This window comes from Podarcis raffonei, chromosome 10 (assembly GCF_027172205.1).
Source record: "Podarcis raffonei isolate rPodRaf1 chromosome 10, rPodRaf1.pri, whole genome shotgun sequence".
NCBI classification, from domain to species: Eukaryota; Metazoa; Chordata; class Lepidosauria; order Squamata; family Lacertidae; genus Podarcis; species Podarcis raffonei.
Window position 1 is genome coordinate 41144930 of NC_070611.1, and position 20432 is coordinate 41165361.

At 39.6% G+C, this 20432-nt stretch overlaps 1 protein-coding gene and 1 long non-coding RNA gene across 2 annotated transcripts in view; one reads left to right on the plus strand and one right to left on the minus strand.

Annotated features, from left to right (window-relative positions):
• FGD6 (FYVE, RhoGEF and PH domain containing 6) overlaps positions 1–20432 on the minus strand; it is a 49052-nt gene that overhangs the window by 17996 nt on the left and 10624 nt on the right. Inside the window, exons 2-8 of the mRNA XM_053406993.1 lie at positions 16420–18844; positions 9501–9660; positions 7915–7982; positions 7786–7816; positions 4192–4343; positions 2659–2815; positions 609–696 (exon numbers count right to left, since the gene is read on the minus strand). Of these exons, the coding sequence (XP_053262968.1) occupies positions 609–696; positions 2659–2815; positions 4192–4343; positions 7786–7816; positions 7915–7982; positions 9501–9660; positions 16420–18844 (3081 nt within the window). The remainder of the gene's footprint in view (positions 1–608; positions 697–2658; positions 2816–4191; positions 4344–7785; positions 7817–7914; positions 7983–9500; positions 9661–16419; positions 18845–20432) is intronic.
• LOC128422672 (uncharacterized) lies at positions 431–9183 on the plus strand. The gene is made up of 3 exons (XR_008332566.1): positions 431–546; positions 863–930; positions 8529–9183. It is a non-coding gene; the product is annotated as an uncharacterized LOC128422672 (long non-coding RNA).

The following is a 20432-nucleotide window of genomic DNA, read 5'->3' on the forward strand; positions in this document are numbered from 1 at the left end:
CATACACTGGTGAGGAAACAGCAGAAGGAAGCCAAGGTGGGACTATGCGGTATCCTTAGACTACTCTCAAGATCAAAGAGCAAGGATTCTGTTACAGTGCCATTATATGCGTGTTTACACAGAAGTCCTACCATAGGGAATATGTCCTAATAAATGTTTTTCTATTGCCTTATGGCAATAGAAAAAAAAGGAAAGTCAATTTTACAAAGGAGTAGTAGAGTATGGATTTGTTTTTTTAAACTATAGCTAAAACTATAACAACATGACCAAAATAAGAGAATATGCATGGATCAACACTTGGTATAAGAAAAATATTTGTATTATATCAGTTTTCAGAGCTTCCCTTTCCCTTTTGAAATCAATACTGTTCTACCCTGAACAGCAGAACCAGAATGAACAGCTGTGGAAACATAGCATAACATCATAGCACCATCAACATTTATTCAGCAGAAGACGAAAAAGAATCAGCTGTGCTCTTCCTTTGCATTTTTATCCACTGCAGAAGAATTTCTCTGTACAAAAATTTTTCCGTGCATTTGAATTCAGGTAAAAATATTCTTAGTGAATTGAGGTTTGCTACCTGTAGAGCATTGACTTTTAGCTCTTACCTGTCAAAAGCAGCCTGTACTGGGGAATCCTCTGAACTGGCTTAAGCAAATAGTGCTTCAGTGCCAAGTTCGCGCAGCGGGAGCTCATCTGAAAAAGAAAACACCCAGGATTTTGAAACTTAACATTCTTTTAAAACAACTTGCCTGAACCAGACCAAATAGTTTACTCTTGCTACTGTCTGCAAGCTGTATTGGTTTTTTCTTTCTTTTTTAAAAAAATGGGCTGTTATTCAATTGTGGTTTTGCCTTTGCAGAAAGAAGTTTTGATGAAGCCAGTGGCTCATCTACTCCAGCAACTGGTATTCAGAAGCATATAGTGGAGGTAGAGTATAGTTATCTGGTAGCCACTGATAGCCCTATCCTCCAGGAATTTGTCTAATCCTCTTTTAAAGCCGTCTAATTGGTGGACATCACTGCCTCTTATGGGAGTTAATTCCATGGTTTAATGATGTGTTTGTGAATCACAGAATCATAGAATTGTAGAGTTGGAAGGGGCAACGTAAGTATTTCCTTTTGTCTGTACTGAATCTTCCAGCATTTAAGTTTTATTAGATGTCCCCGAGTTCTAGAGCAGGGCTGAATTAGCCATTAAATGAAACAATATTTTGAATTAGATCTATATGGGGGCACCAAAATCTTTTAAGTGCTTAGGTCTCCAAAGGTCTTAATCTGGGGCCCTGATTATGAGGGAGAAAAATGTTTCTCTACTCAGTTTCTCAATACTATGCATACTTTTACACACTTCTATCATGCCCCCTTTTATTTGCCTTTTCGCTAAACTAAAAAGCCCCAAATGCTCACCCTACAAGCAACCTATAGAAGACTTTAGGCTAGCTCACATTTATATAGATGTAGAATTTAGCCAACATGTCAGCATGCTATGACACCAACAGCTTCACCATTCTGATCATTTCCTCTACACCCCCATATGAGCAAAGTATAATTGTGTCTACTTTAGCGCCACATACAAAGCAGACAGGCAGCTGCAAAGTGTGATAGAAAATAAGGATTTTCTGACTTAACAAATCTGAGGACAAATTTAGATGAATGCATGGTACCTCAGATCAACATACGGTATAGACTCAACAAGCAGTAATTAAGGAAACATGGCAGCATGATGCTTTGGATTTGCATTTTGGCAGAAGACTGAATCTCAAATGGAAAGAGACTCAGCCAAAAGGCTTGACCGGCCTCTAACATTCCATTCAGTTCAAATGGCCTGAAAAAGTCATTTAGTGTGGACAGAAGACTTGTACAGGGCTGATGAGAGCCTCACTAATAAGAGGAAATATTACTTCCTTTCTTGTTTACATTTATTTTATTAATCTCAGTTTCACTGGATGAAAGAACAGACAAAGAATGCTGCTGCCAAATTGCATCTGATGCAAACCTCCTTGCTAGCTGTAAGTCCACGGTCACCAAACTTCATAAAATAAAATATATATTAGTTTCAATTGTTGCTTTCCATATCAGGTTTTGCCAATTCATTAAATGTATTGGTTTTATAAATCTGTCAACAGAACTAGATACATTTTGTAAACTACAATATGGCAAAAAAAAAAATTTTTGATCACAAAGAGATTCCAATACACTCTTTGTGATATTGTATCTTTGAAGAATCAGTGCTTTTAAGAATGAATGTTTCAGTTAGAATTCTTACTTGGGTGTTTTAAATTTCTAGTCGTTTGCTCTGCTGTACTTCCCTTGCAGAACTTCGGTTATACAGTAATTGTAAAGAGAATGTTTACTTATTTCCAGTTACATATTATGCCCAAATATGATGTACATGTGTTGCTTACCAGATGTTATTCTTATCGCTTGCTTCTTGATCCTTTAAAAAAGATCCAAGCTACTATGGGGCATGTGTACAATCTCTGCTCACATGCATTTTAAAAAGGGACCAAAAGTGAAAAAAATATGCACACTATATCTGACAAGAGACATGTGCGTGCATTTTGTATTCTGGCATTGTGCAAACCAGGCCTTAGAGAAAACTAAAGTCAAAAGATGGAATGTATCATCTGACATCATTGATAAAAGGCTCCATTACCTCAAAGTCTCGAACAACAGCAGCAAACCCAGGGTTCTTCTTGCATTGCTCATCTAGGAGAGCTACATTCCTATCAAATTCTTTGATGTACGTTGAATACATCTTTAGGTATGGTCCTTTTTTCAAAAATATATCAGCAATTCGCTGGTGGTCAATCCTAGAATTTAACAACATGGACAATTAGAACTTAAACCTGAAGAATGCATGATGGAGGGGGCATATTTCTCCCTCTTTCTATTCCTTCTACACAAGGACCTCAACATCCATCCTGGGAAAACAGTGCCCACCCCCAGGCCTTCTCTGCGACCACCTGCTCAGTCCCATTCATGTGTTAAGAATGAAAGTGTTTGCAATTTAACAACATGTTCCAGAGGACTGCTATTGAAACGGGCATCTAAATCAGAAGGGGGCAGCTAGTAGCCTTTGAGCTAAACCTGGCCATTGGACAAGCCTCACTTCTTCATATACCGTATTTTTTGCTCTATAAGACTCACTTTTCCCCTCCTAAAAAGTAAGGGAAAATGTGTGTGCGTCTTATGGAGTGAATGCAGGCTGTGCAGCTATCCCAGAAGCCAGAACAGCAATAGGGATTGCTGCTTTCACTGCATAGTGATCCCTCTTGCTGTTCCGGCTTCTGAGATTCAGAATATTTTTTTTCTTGTTTTCCTCCTCCAAAAACTAGGTGTGTCTTGTGGTCTGTTGCATCTTATACAGCGAAAAATACGGTATACCCTTCAAGGTCAAAAGAGGGGCCCTTGTAAGCCTAGTCAAGATTTATCTGACTTGGCTTCATAAGGACAAAAGATATGACAAAAATTCAGATTTTCTTCCGTCTCCTTTTCCATCCTTGCTACACTGCCTAGCAGAACTCAGGCCCTAACAAAACACGATGCTATTAATGTTGCTTGGCCTTGAGAGAAAAAGGGTTTTCACATATAGACATTTGGGGTAGGTGGAGCTTTAACCCTTTCTGCCACAGCCCTGATCCAGATGTGGGGGTGATGCCTGCTATTCAAAGTGGGAGGAAAGCACCCATTGGTACCAATGGCTGCTATCTTCCCACCGCAATAAGCAGCCAAATGGCAGCAGGAGGTTTGATTAGGAGTATGGTGGAACAAATAGTTAAAGCCTTCCTCCTCCAATGTCATAGTCCTGACCTGGCTCAGGCCCAATCACCCAAATAGCCTATGGCAAAAATAGCAAACACAGCCAAACAGGGTCAAATGACATTAAAAAAAGGCTCATTTAGTTAGGAGTGATTTGGTCATAGAAAGTAAAGATGAAGAGGGAAAGGAACTTAGTACCTTTGACCCCAATAGCCAATCTAGCTGCAAACTACTAATATATGTGAGTACATAAACACACAAACACACATCCAGGGAAAGCCTCAGTTCAAAAATAGCTGCATTGCAACATCATATATTCGTAATTCAACTTTGTGGTCTAAAAACAGCACACAATACTAGAAGCCTGAATATCCCAATATTCTAACCAATAAGTAAGCAGGAATCTATGCTCTGAATATGTAGTTACCAGTGGGACAGCCGCTCTTCGAGTTCTCTCAAGAGGTCCCGATTAAGCTCATACAGTTGAGGTAGGTAGTACAGGATCTGATTCAGGATCCTGTCTTCAATGACTGGCTTTCCAAGTTGCCTGGAAGCATGTGCTACTGAATCCCGGAAATCCTGTTAGAGTACAAACACAGGCACATAAAGAGCCTCTGAAAATCTGGTCTCCAAGCAACTAATATAGGTCACACTATTTCCCTTGTTGGACAGTGTTCTCGAAACTACAAACATGAGTCTGACCAAATTGCGGGAGGCAGTGGAAGACAGAGGTGCCTGGTGTGCTCTGGTCCATGGGGTCACGAAGAGTCGGACATGACTAAACGACTAAACAACAACAACAACATTTCCCTTGTATACATGCAGAAGACCCATTTGGCCACATTCCTCAGGACCAGATATGCAGTCCAAGGTCAGACACTCTCACTTCTGTGCTTTGGAAAAGAAGGGAAGTTCAGGCACAGCTGATCCTATGCTTAAGCTTACTGGAGAAAATAGGTACAACTTCTGGAGAAAATTTGCCTGGAAAATATCACAATCCATTTCTTTTTCTGATCTAATAGAATGGAAAGCTGTTTGACTGTATTTTGTCAAAGGTGCTGAAAGTTCTTAGGAGACCCTTATTCTCCTCAAATAGCTACAATTCCCAGAGTTCCCCAGGAAGTGGAATGGATTGTTAAGTCACTAGCAATTGTGTCTGTCTGAGGGGAATGGGTGTCTCCTAACAACTCTGAACTCCTTAAATTATAGCTCCCAGGACACTTTATGGGAAGCAGAAGACATTACAGTTCGAAGTGGCTGCATATGGAGCCAAATACTCAAAAAAGGTGCTCTTTTCTGAATTTCTCTGTCTTTTATTTTGTGGGGTAAGGGGAAGATCAAACACCCCATCTTTTTACATACTTAACCCACCCACTGAGTGGGTTCAGTTCATCTTTGCCAGCCAAGCAATACTTTATGTAAACAGTGCAATAAGGAGAAATGTACAAATCTAAACAAGGCAAAGCAATTATGTAAATGCAGTCACAGCTGTTTTGCAACGTGTGGGGGGGGGGTGAGCACTGGTCAGCACTTTCCTTTCCTTACAGCCCCTATTAAGATTAGAGGACTCGAAGCAGAAAGGAACAGAGGTACGGTTTGGTATTGGAGACTCAGCTGCACAAGGTTTCAGTGGAAACAGATGGCCTCATTCATATGGAAATGCTGTGTTTTTGTATGTTGTAAGCCAACTGGCGACACAAAACTTAACTAGCCTTTTTACATCCCGGGGGTGACCTTCAAACACTGCCTTCACACAGAGAAATAAGTTGAGGAATTACTATAGCTAATCGAACCCAGATGGAACACAGGAGCTCCAGAGAACTTTAAGCAAAGCGTAAGATGCATAACATTTAACAGGGAACACTTTTAAAAACATAAGAGGAAAAATATGCTGGGAATGTGTATACTCTTAACTTGCACAAGCCAGACCTATGTTGCGACCCAATCCTGAATGCATTTATTCATGAATCTAGGGCAGTCAAAGGCTAATAATTGTGAGGTCTAGCTCTTTTTGGCTTAAGACTTTCAACTAATTATTCCTTCTCCCTATTGATCTGATACATTCCGCCCGCAAAAGAAAACAAGAACAGATGTATGCTTCATGCTATGTGGAAAAGCAAAACGTTCTGCCTGAGCAACTGCAGGTCCAGTGATCCAAAACTCTTGAGCCTAGTGCAGCACATAATGCGATCTTTCTCCCACAAAAGGATGGAGTAAAACTATCTTGTAATAGGAGCAGGCAAGGCAGAAAATTCAATTGTTTGTGCTGTACCAGAGACGAGAAAATTATTCATCACATTTCTGAAGCGCATACTGCAGCTTACTGTCTTTCTTAACAGAGAGGTCTGGTGCCTTTTAGAGCTGCAAGACAGGCAGCAAATCAACAGATACAGATTACCCCACCATTGCATTGCCTTGCTGAGGAAAGCCACACACTGAATTTTTCTCAGCTTTTACAAGCAGCTGCTTACAAAGTAACCAAGCAAAATTCGTTACAGGCTTCCAGCAGTGCAACACCTTGCACTGAAGACATTTCCCTCTTCATTCTTTAATATAAAAAGTACATCTGTCCATCTTTGGAAGCCACTGCCTAGTCACTTCAGGTTCTAACATGCATATGCAGATTCTAACATGCCCATGTGGTTCCTAGGTGAGTCCCAGGAAAGGCTCAATTACTCTATTAAATTTTAATGGGTTACAGGTGCTGCAGTCTTGAATTACAGACTAGTAAGGTACAGTTTCATATACTGCCAATTTAAAGCAAAAAACCCCAACAACTTCTGCATCGTCTTGCAAGAAATGTTGGAGCAGTGGTGTAATCGAATACTGCCTTTCATCTTTTTTTAAATTAAAAAAACTTACTACTATATATAAATTGCATTTCATTATGCCTGATGTCATGTAATCACATATATATACATCCTACAACCTTAAAGTTCTTTTGTCACACTTCAATGTGACTGTGGGGATCTTTGCTTTCCATCTGGAGAGATTCAAACAGTTCTTTTTTACTTAATGGAAGACTCACTGCGAAATTTAAAAAGCCCTGACCTAGCAAGCAATCCTCAGCCTTTGAACTTTGATTGCCCAAGAATCAGCGAAACCTGAACCGTCAGGTTCAAACTTGGCTGCCTAGTAAGTCAGGCTCACATATTTCTTGTAATACTTGAAAACAATCTGTAGAAAAACTCTATTCCTTTAATGCCTAGCTAAGTATTAACACACCCTAAAAGTATTACTTTTCAGTATTTCCTTCAGTTTGGATTTTCTTCAATGTATACACGAACAAGCCTACACATTTTAAGAGAAGGCGATGCAGGTAAAATGACAGCAAGATAGGGCTGTGACAACCTGTTTCACTGGCGTATGGCAACAGGAAGCAATAAATCTGAACTCGGCATTAAAAGGATGAGTCTGCCCTTGTCCCCCTCAGTTACATGAACTGTGTCATGAAGCCTCATGGCAGGGTTCACAGAGCTGGTAAGAGTATGCTATTTTCTTCCCCAGCACAAAAGACTACTTTGGCAACTCCAAAGCTACCATAAACAAATTAAACCTGTGTTAATATATTCTTTAGTGTGCAAAAGTTCACCTGTGCGCACACAAACAAGAGCATTCAGAGGTCAGAAGCAAAAACAAATCACAAAAGAGCACCCTCCTCCTGCTCTACTGCATTTCTGACCAAACTGGGAATGCACCAGGATTTCTGACAGCTAGACCTTCCACCTTTCCATCCGCAGGCCTAGAAATATTCTTGTACCCGTTCTAAGCACGTTTGTAACATTCAAACTTCCTGCAGCACTTCAACAGAAAAATTAATGCACCTCAAACATTCTGTTCCTTCTATTCGTTAGGAAGCATTCCAGGAGTTTGGAGTTGATATTTAATTGCTGTTTCATTAGGCTATTTTTTTTTAAAGAATGCACATGTAAGAAACTCAGTTGAATACATTTTCTGAAAAGAACTTCATAAATAATTAACTTTGAAGCAAACATGCTTATGAAGTGAAATAAATACTTACAATGTGCAAAAGCTTCAGAACATCTACAAACCTAATACAAAAACAAGAACAGTAAATATTATCTCAACCGCAAAGGAAAAACATACATACTTCCATGCATAAATTATTAAAATTTACCCCAATACTTACACTTTCTCTGAGCTCATTATTTCTTTAGCAATATGATAAACTTTTGTTTTCTTCCCAGCTGCTTTAATCTGCAAATAAAATTAAACTTTGTAGAATGCAGACAGGCTATTTTAAAAACAATGCAACAGCCCTAAATCTTAAGTTTCTTTCTGCTACAACTTTATTGGCCTATTGCTCTGTACTCTGTATTCAAGTAAAAAAAAAAAGGTAAAGGACCCCTGGACAGTTAAGTCCAGTCAAATTTGACTAGGGGGGTGACACTCATCTCCACTTTCAAGTATTCAGGGTACAAGTGAATTCATGTTTAGGTGCCATTAAAAATGTTAATGTTCAGTTAATTGCTAGTTGCCTCCACTACTACCTACTTAGGAGTCTGTCTTAAAAATGGCACCTCTTATCTGTTGAAAGAAATTGGAGTCAGGATGATGTTACTGAGCATAACTGGAAACTGAAAGTTCTCCAATTATGGTCTAATAATGAGAACACGCAGCCTCTGGTTTTAAAAAAGTTGATTGTCTTCACTTTCAAACAGTTTTTAATCAGAGTTTGGCAAGGCTAAGAAATATATATTTGTTTGGCTAACAATTTATACATGCTTTTAATTTTCTCTGCAGCTGCACAACGTTTTGCAACGGTCAAGGAAGGAAGGAAGAAATTTAATCCTCAACTGCAAGATTCAATGTTTGGTAGGCAAGCTTGAGAAAGAAGATATTTGCCAATTAAGTCTTAAGCTCCATGTATACTAATACATGTCCTGTGAAACACAAGAAGCTTTCCAATGAAGATGGAATTGTTCAGTATGACTTTCCAGGGATGTTCCATGCACATCATTAGATTTTTAACTATATCTGTGCCTCATAAAGTTCTGGCAACAGGCATTCCTAATAGCAACAGGCAAGTGCAGTAATTTGAGTAAACTTTGGAGGCTGAGTTGGACTGGGTCCAAGGATGGATGGAGACAAAAAACAAAACATCCTTCTAATGGAAAAGTGTTATTTTGCCCAGTCAATACTGTGATGATTTTACTCCTACCAATTCCATTCAATGTTTTAACTTTAATTATTATAATGTTATTATTGTTTGCTTCCTACAGTACTTTTCTTATTGCTCTGAGCTGAGGATACAGGGGAACCACCACTTACGCGAGAGTTCTGTTCCTGGACGCTGCTCACATCCCCAGAATGTGTGCAAGTGGGGATTCCCCATTGTGCCTCACCCTCTTTTGGTCCTGAAAATGGTGCATTTTCTGCGCTGTTACATGAGTGACAAATTGCCTGTATTTATACTAAGAGGTCGTACAGAAATGGAGGAAGTAAATTAACATTAGAATGCCAGAGGAACACATTTGCTTTGATCCTAATTAATGTGCCACTGGTAGAAGTTCTAACAGGCCACTCCCACCAGTGTTTTCACCATGCCTCAAAAATCTATTCTGGAGGGTTGGGGCACTGGTTGAGAGGAAGTGACTGAGAAAGGGGAGAATGGTGAAAAATGTTGCTCTGCTCCTATACGCCAGTAGTAGTTCACAGAGGATCCAAATTCTCTCCATTTAGAAAGTTAGCTAAGCTCCAAGTCACAATATCTACCTGCTTATTTTCCTGTGTATCAGGCTCTCCTTTGCTAGAGTCTGAATTTGTGTCATCATCGTCATCATCAGAGCTATCAACATCTCTCTGTAGCATCTCATCATCTGAATGTTCATCTTCCAACACCAAATCAGAGCCATCAAATACTTCTACTGAGGACCTATGAAACAATTGTTTTACAATATAAAACACTGTATTATAATGCTTTGGCTGAGGCATAGTCACTGTTCATTAAATAAGGCTACTTCATTGCTAATACAATCCTAAATTCTTTAACATATCCCAAAGAAATGAGACAGCAATCCACTTAAGATCTGCTACTAAGACTGTTTCACGGTTACTATAATGGCCTTCCAAGAGCATTACAAACTGAACATCCTGGTGGATGCCTTTTAAATTTTCCAGACAGATGCAAAAATATATCTTTGTCAATGTTTGGGACCAAGCGCAGGATGTCTCTATATGCATGGTTTTGTTTATTTTCTGTGACACGACCATGAAAGTTGTCCTCCTTCATTTAGTTTTTTATGGATTCAAGGACATATTTTTACAATACAGTGCACAGTGGTGCTAGAAGACTGTGGCCCAATACACACTACACATATGATACCACTTTATACAGTCATGCCTTCCTCCAAGGAATTATGGGAGCCATAGTTTAAGAGTGTTGAGAGTTATTAGGACACCCCTATTCCCCGCAACTGAGCTACAATTTAGAAATTGTGGCTTAGCAACCAATCCCTCTTCCTAGGGCACTCTGAGCAGGCATGTATAGGATTGCAGTGATAATGTATATAATATATTTATACACACGCTAGTTATTATAGAAGTCAGCTCAAGTCTGCAAACAAAAATGCTTTCTGACAGCTGCCACAATAATTTTTTTTAAGTGACACCTGGGAACTCCACACTGCTAGGACCCAAGATGCTGTCACTTTTCATTAGATACACCCACCTTCTTATAGCAACTCAGAGAGGAAGGCCACCCTGACATCATGAAGGTGCTTGTTCCTCTATTGCTAGCATATAATCAAATGATTTTTAAAAAGTATGTTGCTTAGTAAGACATTTATTGAATATTTTGGAGGAGCAGGGAGCATAGTTCTTTCAAACTACTTTTGCCTTCCAAATCAATTGGCCTAGAAATAATTGGCAAAGAATGAAGTGCTATAAAGTAGCTCAATCGTGCCAATATTTTCAGGACACACTGTTTTGCTAGTCTTATGCATTGTACAACAAGTCTGATATAAGTGAACTATGAAAGAAAAGACAAAGTTCAGGGGTAGGTATTATTATTAGTTCAAGGACACATTTCAGTCAGGCAGAAACTTGAATCAGAGTTGGAAGACACCTTCCCGATGCTCATCTAGTGCTAAGCCCCATTCTGACCTCTAGGAAAGGTTATTCCCAATTCTAGGAGCAACCAAGTTCTCATGACAAACTACTTGAGGATCCTTATAAAGACAGGATGACGTGTTAAGCAGCACAGCCCTGGCCACTGTGAAAAGGCACTCAGGGCCTTGTCCAGAGAGAGGACCCAACACCTTAGTCTTACCCAAGAACAAAGACCTAGCAGAAAAACTCATGTCTTACATCTGTCCACAACATTACTGTGCAAGTGACAGAGGTGCAGCAATCCTAAAAGCAACTGAATACACCTGAAACCATGTTTATCTTCTCCCCTTAGATTTCTTATTAATTCGATAGAATCTCTTTTAAACATCTGTCCAATACTCCTTTTTTATTTGAACTCCTGATCTCATACCAGTTTTTCAAATTTACACAATATCCTTGAATAAGTTTACAAAATGAACGAAATGTACAATGTGCCCACTTCCTTTGAAATATTAATCTCCCACGTTTTCAGTGTCAAGGATTACCGCATATAAGCTATTTTGGGAAGAGAAACTTCTGCATTAGCAGTCATGTGAAACAAGTCACCATTAAATCACTGCACTAGTCTTTGAGTTAGAATGCCCTGTTGTATCATGTGAGCCAGCTACCTCTCAAACACACACGCATGCACACACACACACGCCACAGCAAGAGTCTCTTTTGTTGAACTTAAAGACTTTGCACTTCTTGAAAAAGTATCAGCTCAATCACAATGCAAGAATATTGCACTAGGTGCTGCCTTATTAACTTTAAGTTCAGAGCAGGTAACAAAAAAGCAAACCAGGGAACTATGTAGAGTAAAATATTTCCAACCACAACTCTCAGCATAATTTCAACAGAAAATGAGACTGCTACCAGACATTTTGCAAGGCATATTTATCTTGCTAGACCCAAAAACTTAAGATTTCTTTTTACAATGATTAAAGATGCAGGATTACTGGGATTAACAGTGGGCATTTTTGACACAGTAGTCCAGAGGAGAACCTCAGGCCTGGGACCAAAGGTGACTTCTCTTCCTGGCCCCCAAGGCATACACTACACCCTCCCCCAGCACAGCACTTCTTCTCAGGCCACTGGTTCTGCTTTGCACCCCCCTTGAGTGTTTCTACCTGCCTGGAATGTGTCCCTGAACTGTGATAAATGTTGCTTGCTTGGATGGAAGGATGGTACAAATAACGTTGTTGTTATTATTTATATATCACCTTTCATTTCAAGAAGAAATAGCAACATCTGCACACCGTAATATCAAATCTGATGCTTCAATTCTGGGGAGTTGATACTTATTTTCAACTTAACAGCATAACCAGCAGCTAGTTTATCAGTATACAGTAAATACTCATTGGAAGTCTCATTTGGATACTCTCTTAAGTGTGTCAAAAACCTATCAATTACACACAATTTTACCTTGTGCCACCTTCAGATGCATGCAAGTCCACATAAATTATTGCAAGAATTGTCAAGTTCACATAATACAAATGAAGACTTCCTAAACATATTAAGACAGTTTAGCAAGAGTAAAAAAACCAAACACTTGTACACTTAACAGTATTAAAGAAAGGCACACCTGATTCCTATAAAGAAATCTTCATGGCTGCACAGTCAACCCTAGTGGTCACTTAACTGAAAAAGGCGCCACATCAATGAAACAAAATTTAGTCTTGATCAACAGCAGTGTAGCAGAGGATGTGTGCAGTTGACAAGTTGTACCCAGCATGCTCCAACATCGCAACATCAACTGTTACAGAGTGTGTACCTTTCAAACCTCACCTGGCTTCTCAGAATAGCTTGGGCTGTGCTACTCAATCTTCTATAAAAATTTATTGTAACAACAAAGGATCTCCTGGTGGCTTTTGATCCTTAACTGAACCCAAACCCAACCCATTGTAAGTGAAGCCATCCTAATTTTACCCCACCCCTCCTTTAAGGAGAGAAGAAACAAAATACAAATGTGGTCTGTTAATTGGGTGTCATGCTGGAGGTTGTGAATAAAAATGTGTCCACTTATAAATATTATGGATAGTTGCTACAGGAAAGCTGCAAAACGTTCAGGTACATATTGGGCCAGTTCAGATTTACCTTCACCAACAAGCTAAACCATAATTTAGCATCTGAGAATAAACACAGGGACCACTATCTCCTTTCCTTCCTTTAGAATTTATTTATTTATTAAATTCATACTCCGCCCTGCCTCTCAAAGGACCCCAGGCCAGCACCTCAATCCTAGTTAGCTAGTCAGGTCTTTCAGACATAACTGGGAACTAGCTAAGTGTGGTTTAATGCCAGTTTACTAACTAGGATCTTAAACTATGGTTTGAAGTGTGTTTGATGTGTTGTGCATATAATCTAATCCCAGTTCATCTTAACACCAGCTTCTTAACAACATTTGTCTATGCAATAGTTATATGACAACATTCACAGTAGAATGATGATGGACTTATATTTCCTGCTAGCATATTTTCTGATCCCCATGTAGCTATCCAAATAGCCAGAAAAACAATATGGAAGTGCTATACAGAATCTATTGGCTGTGCATAGCATAAAAAATGTCAGAGAAACCCCCTGCCCTAATATTTTATTAGCTTCTTATCAAACGAAGCATAGGTATCAGCACTCTGCATTTCTATGCACAGAGAGAATAAAGGAAGAACTCATGTGCAGACATGTCTAAATAATTCCTAAGTTACCATATTGTTCACATTAGTGGAAGCTGTAAAAGCAATAAGGGAAACAGGTCTGAACACCACAGGGCTTTTGTCAGCTTTCAGTATCTTGGCATTGCTTTGGGTCTTTTTATATGCTACTAATGTCATGCTATTCCTGCCTTGATGTGCACCTTACTTGGCACCCATCCCTACTAGTTAAGTATACAGCTATAACTCATTCTGATCTCCCTGGGAACTTAATCTTCAAAATGACTGAGTCGCAATGATGAGGGGTTCGGTTTAGTTAAACACCTGGACCATGGCTCCAACATAGTTAATAATGGCCCTCAATTCCATAGAGAGGGTATTTAGACAAATGGCACTAATAATAAGAATAACCCTACCTCCAATTATACAAACATAAAACTAGCATGTTAAGGAGAAGACCAGGCTAACTCTTGTCAGAGCTCTTGTTTTCCATCTGCATGGAATTTTGTATTTTGGTTTTTAATAAAGTGAAACGGTCATTGCTGCAGTTCACCACCTGCAGCTTGAAAGTTTTGCCATATGATTATCTGCTCATCTAGAAAGCTCCTGGCTTGCACCAGTTTTTGACAGCTTGGTAATACTACCTTAGTACAATACCAAACACACAAAAACATTTGAACCCATTTACTCTTGCTGTTAAATTTCTACGACCTCCCATGGCTTTCAGTATTGAAGGGAGTGGAATCCTTTCCTTATCCAAGATGCATAGGAAATCCTTTTCTACAATCTGATTTACTATAAACAATAACAAGAATCAGGGGTTCTAAAACAGGGATTAGAATGTCACCATAAAGGGAGAGGAGCGGGCAGAATCTAATACTAATTTGTATTTCCTGAGCTAGCTGTTGCTGAAAATAACATACAGGAAAAGGCTGTTGTCCAGTCGTACAAAGAGGCCTTTCATCCATTCTGATTTTGTTAGACTTTCCGCTTCTCTTTTAAGTTACAAGTGTCTTCTGTGATTGTGTCGTAGGACATTGCTCTTACAGGAAGATCATGTTTTTTTCGGGGGGGGGGGGTGTTTGGCAATCCTCCTCTCACTAAGCTGCTACTCAGTCCAGGAGGGAAGCTGCCGTTGGAACAGAATTATATAAAAGGATGTTCTGCTTAAAAAGCAAACTAACTTATGGTTTAAGAAGAATGTTACTACTAATTATTAAAATAAAAGGGGTAGTGGTAATTTTCTTTTTTTTCTTTTTTTGGTGTTATTTGCACAGCAAATTACTGGTGAAAGCTGTTGACAGATATTAAAATTTTGTGGTCCGATATCAAATGTGACAGGATTCAAATGAATATCCTAGGACATGGGTCAGCAAACTAAGGCCCAGGGGCCGGATTCAGCCCAATTGCCTTCTGGATTCGGCCCGTGGGCAGTCCAGGAATCGCCGCATGGATCGGCATGGGGATTCTGATCATTCAGGCTGCGCCATTCCCCCCCACACACACACACCGTGGCAGCGCCTCCTCCCTCCCTCCTCCTGGCTTCTCCCCGCCTGCCTAGAGGAGGAAGGGGGCTGCACTTTGTTGAGCCACAGTTGGCTAAGCGCCATTTTAAGCAGCCCCTCTCCAGAGCCAGCCCTTTAGCGCTGCTCATCATCCCTCCACCGCTGCCGCCGCCAGCCCCTGCTGCTCGCAAGGCACAGATAAGCAGCCATCGGGGCTCGTCCGGTACTGTGGAGAAGGGAGAAGAGATATATTCCGGCCCACCACAAGGTCTGAGGGACAGCGGACCGGCCCCCTACAGAAAAAGTTTGCTGACCCCTGTCCTAGGACTTACGGAAGGTTTATTCACACTGTACATTTTAAGAACACTTCAGCTACACTTTACTTCTAATAAAAACTTTTACTCTGTTTGTTAAAGTTTATGGTGCTATTTTAAAACAAAATAAAACAGGGTGCTTATTCCTTACATGCACATTATGGTGGGGTGATCTGGGCACTGGGGTGCAGATCTTCCTTCCTCTTTGAGAAATGTATGAATTGGTAAAAGTATCCTGTGGAAATTACTCAAAACTTCATGCATATGCCTAACAGTCCCTGGGCTGTATATGGTACAAACAATTTAAGACACATAGTGTATAGCTTTAAAAAGGTTCCCTGCAGTCAAGTTATGTCCAACTCTTCCTTGAACATGCCGGTGCACACATACACCAGGTGTACATATCCAGCTGCAACAGGAGAAAAAGCACCTGGAGGCCTCCTCTGCACAGCAGGTAAGAGGGCAGGGATGAACAACATTACTATGTGGGGAATCAATGTAAGGAACCATATCTGCCTTTCCACCTGACTCAGCTAAAGATTTAAAGAACACTGATTAAAATATTGCAGTAAGAGATGGCAATTTCCTTGGAGAACCATTTCTCCAGTTTATGCATAAAAGACAGGCTTTGTCTTCCCAGTCACGCCTAATAATAGCATGGGGGAAATAACCAGAATTATTGGGGAGAATTAAAAGATAGCAAAACTGGGCTATGACGAAGAATTAGGTTACAGACATTATTTAGTCACAGTCTCAAGAAGTCAGCATTAAATCAACATTAAGTGTCTAACCAGGGATGTGTCGAGGTTTAAGAAATAACACTTTCCAAAATGACAAGTTATTCAACATCTCTGCTGATCATGTATGGATGCAAAAATATGGAGCGATATGGCCAACGTAATTCATTAAATATGACTTCCCAGTCCTTGAGGATACAATCGGGAGTGTGTCAGATGGAATATACTAGGACACACACAGGATTGCATTGTGAAAGTCTGCAGAAAGAGTTTAACCAACCGTTTGTGTAGATGGACACCAAAATGTATATGATTTGCTCCCAACTCCAGTATCCTACCTGCTAAACTCAGAACAGCTCCTTGTTGAATCATACAGTTCTTGTACCTCATACACATCAGCATCGTGGTCTTCAGCACTGCTAGAATTGTGCCACTCAAAAGGTGGATTTTTATCAGTTGGCACAAAAGGTAAATTTTCATACTCTGGGATTTCTTCATAATGGCTCACATTTTCATATTCTGGTACATAGTCATGAGTAAGAGAATTCACATGTCCTTGCGATAGGAAACTCTGTTCATCCAAGGACTGTGATCTCTGGCTATTTGTTGATTCATCCTGACCCCTGGACCTCTGCTTTCCCTTTTGTGAGGACAGGCTGCCCATTTCTGCAGAATGTGCCTTTGAGGGTTTAGTTTTCCTTCCATTTGTTGCACTAGCTGCATTCCGAGTTTTGCCACGCGCTTCATCACTGGAAAAAGCAACAGTGCTATTATCCGCCGATTGGCTACCCTTGGTCAAAAATTTCTGGAAGTCACTTTTCATTAAGCAAACAGACAGCTTCATATTTAGGAATTTCTTTAGTGAATATTTCTTTTGAGGCTCTTTTGGGGGCTCTTTTGGGTGTATTCTGTCCATATCTACAGAAGACAAGGATTTGGCTCGAGGTTTTGTCACAGCACTTGCAAGTTGAGTGTTTTTTGCATTCTTGGTGTTTTTTAAGGCTTCCGGATTGCCAGAAAATGGAAGAATGGGATGAGGTAATTTCCAAACAGGTCTCTCCAAAGACAACTTTGGAGAATCACAGGATTGCAAAGTACTTTGTTCTTTGGCTGACAAATGCCTTATACGAGGTCGCTCCAAGGGAGGATCTAAATCTCTCTGTTCCCTAGTAATGTAGGCACTTTTCTCTATCAGTTCCTCTGATGCAGCTTTTTTCAATAGTCCGGCTGCAGGGATGCTGTGCCTTTGAGGCTTCTTAGGAACAACTCTTGGTGAACTTTCATCTTTATATTCAGCATCTTTATGTTCCTTCTCTTGTGCAAAATCATCAAGGCTTTGAAAGGCAGGCAAATGCTGGTTGCACGATAATTTCACTTGCTTAGGCAAACTCATGGAAAGATTACTACACCTTATAAATCCAGGTTTTTTGTCATTAGCAGCCAACATGCAGTTATGTTCCATTATATTGTCAGCAGGATTTACTGAGTTAAGGTCTAAAGATTGCTCAGTATTTCCTACTGGGTGAGGGCTTTCATGCAGAACCTCAGGCAAGACATTTTGCTGGATCATTTCTTCAGATTCAGCAGATTCTGCCTCCGGAATCATTTTCCCAGCAACACATGAAGGACTCTCTGATTTATCAAGTGCATGTATAAGTTCTTGGTTGTTATAGGAAACACTTTGAAAAAGAACATTAATTTTTGTGGTTTTTCTAACAGCACGCTCGGAAAGCCCAGCAGAACTGCAGTCTGAAGGAAGTGCTTCTTTTGTTCCTTCTCCTGAGATATCTATGCCATCTTGCCGGATTAAACATGGAGCAGCACGTAGTTTTCTTGGTTTTGGAACTGGGGCAGATTTAGGGGATGGTGCAGAGCCTACTTTTAATGAAGATAAAGATTCATCAGTCCCTTTTGTGGAGATGCCTGCGTGCAAATCACTAGTATCAACTTTTTCCAAAGGTGCTGTGTTAAGCAAGCAACAGGAACTGTTGATATTTTCAGTCAAAAGAGGATTTTCTGAGATTGCAGACTTGATACCAGGTATCTCTGCATGGTTGCTTGAATTGCCCATCATTTCCTCCAAACTGGATGACGGCGAAACCAGGTCTGTAAACTCAATTTTAATGTCCTTTTTATAACTACTCATGTTATCTTTTTCAAATTTGTTCAAAGGTGTTTGCTTCAAACAGCTGTTATTGGGGCATACACTTTGTGTTAGTACATCTTTGAGCTTTTCATCTAAAAAATTAGCCTTTAAAATTACCCTATTTTTATGTATACTTTTGCCATTATGGCTATCAAGTATTGTTCTAGATTTCAGAGATGATGATGGTTGTTCAGCTCTATCAATGTTCTCTAAGTTTTCCAGCTGTTCAAAAATGGTTGGATTTTTGCAAGTATTCTCCCCATTCCCAAATTTATGCATGCATTCAAAACTGCATGAACACACAGATATAATATAAGCAGTATTTTCTCTTGGGGCTCCATTTTTGTAATTCAAATGAACCAAGTACTCAGAAGAGTCTATTTTGCATTCTTCTAAACTCTTGGAATTTTCCCTTAAAGGTGATGGCACAGTTTTAATCTCAGGAACAGGCGAACAATTGAGAACCTTTGGTTTTGGTGCTATTGCTGGTTTCGTTTTCTTTGTGGGTTGTAAAACATCTGCAAGGACAACATCTGGTTTAGGTGCCACAGGAGGTGGCACTACTTTATGTCCCACCACAAATTTTGGTTTCGGGGCCACTGGTGGCTTCTTAATTTCTAGAAGGGGAGAAGAAAGAAGAGAAATATTAGGTTGGTCTAACTGATTCTAATTAACAATACTGATCAAATAAATATAGGATGAAACTTAAAAAAGCCAACTGTACTACTGCTATTTGGGGTCATGAAGAGTCGGACATGACTAAACAACTAAACAACAACAACAAATAAGCGTTGATCACAATTTGTAATATACATTCTGGTTCAAGAGATGAGCATTGAAGAATTTGAGTTATCTGATTGTTCATGATCAACAAATTATATAGCAGTGGGAAGGAAAACTGTGGTTACCATGTCCTTTAAATGCTTTCCATACTAGCCATGAAAGAATGGCAACCAATGCTAACAATGATAATTTATACCAAGTATTAGATATAAAATATAAGCTGAGAAAACCTTTTTTTAAAAAAAATCTTATATCACATTACAACCACATTTTGTAGTTTGACTGCACCTCTTTCTACTCACTTCTCCCCAAAATGCTTAAGTAAACTTTGCAAAAAATCCACAAAACTGTAGCTACTAGCCAATAAACATTTTCATGTATCTGCTATCCTACACGTAAGTATATTAGTCATCTGTATCCTAAAAGAAAGAAAAACTATCAGAACATCCAGACGCCATAATTAGCCAACACATCTGGTTCCTCCTTTTCTGCCTCTGGAGAGTATGCCATCATATGTAGAAGGAAGTGAGGAGCCTGCAGCCAGACAAGGTCAAGATAATCTAATGAAAATCAATAAATCAAATTAAATTTTCCTACCTGGCATCTTAACAGATTTTTTGCTAGCTCTGGGCGACCAAGCCAATTACAAGGCAGTCATAAATTACCATGTGCAACTTGAATAGTGTGTAGCTCACCAGACGAGAACATCCAGTTGGGACTGTGGATAAGCAGGTTCAAATCTCATTCAGTGACAGTTTCACAAGTGATCTCAGGCCAGCCATACTCCATGGGTCAAGGAGACGTTACTCCCTGGCACAACCACATCCAGTGGTCATGTACCCACCCCATCACATGTGTTCAGCATGTGTGTGATGGGACTTCATGTGCAATGTGATGGATGTAAAATTCTCCATGCAAGGTATTATATTTTTGAAAGTTTTGTGGTAATTTTTTTTTTAATATTGGAATCTGCCCTGAATACTCTAACAGTAGAGAGGGATGTCTTAAAGCAGGTGGTCTCCAAAGCAAAAGCAAAAAGCTTCAACCATTTATTTTCTCAGCAGCAACTGCAAGCACTGCTTTTTCATTAATTAAATATTAATTTATAGCAGATGATGAAAAAATACAAATAGATTAAAATATTTTAGCTCATTTCTAATTCACGTTCTGAGTAATTTCTGTTGAGGAGTCTAATAAAAAGGTCAAGCACAGACAATGAAAGGCAATGTCATGAAGTGCACCTTGTACTAAACACAAGGTTGGATTTACTAAAAGTTTAATTTATGCCATCAAAACAATGATATTGCTTCAAAATATAGTCAGGTAGATGTTTTCCTCTAAGTCTGAGCTTCAAAGACGATTTTGTTGGATGTGATCCACCTTCAAGGATCTGAATTATTTCCACATCTAAGCAACTAACCC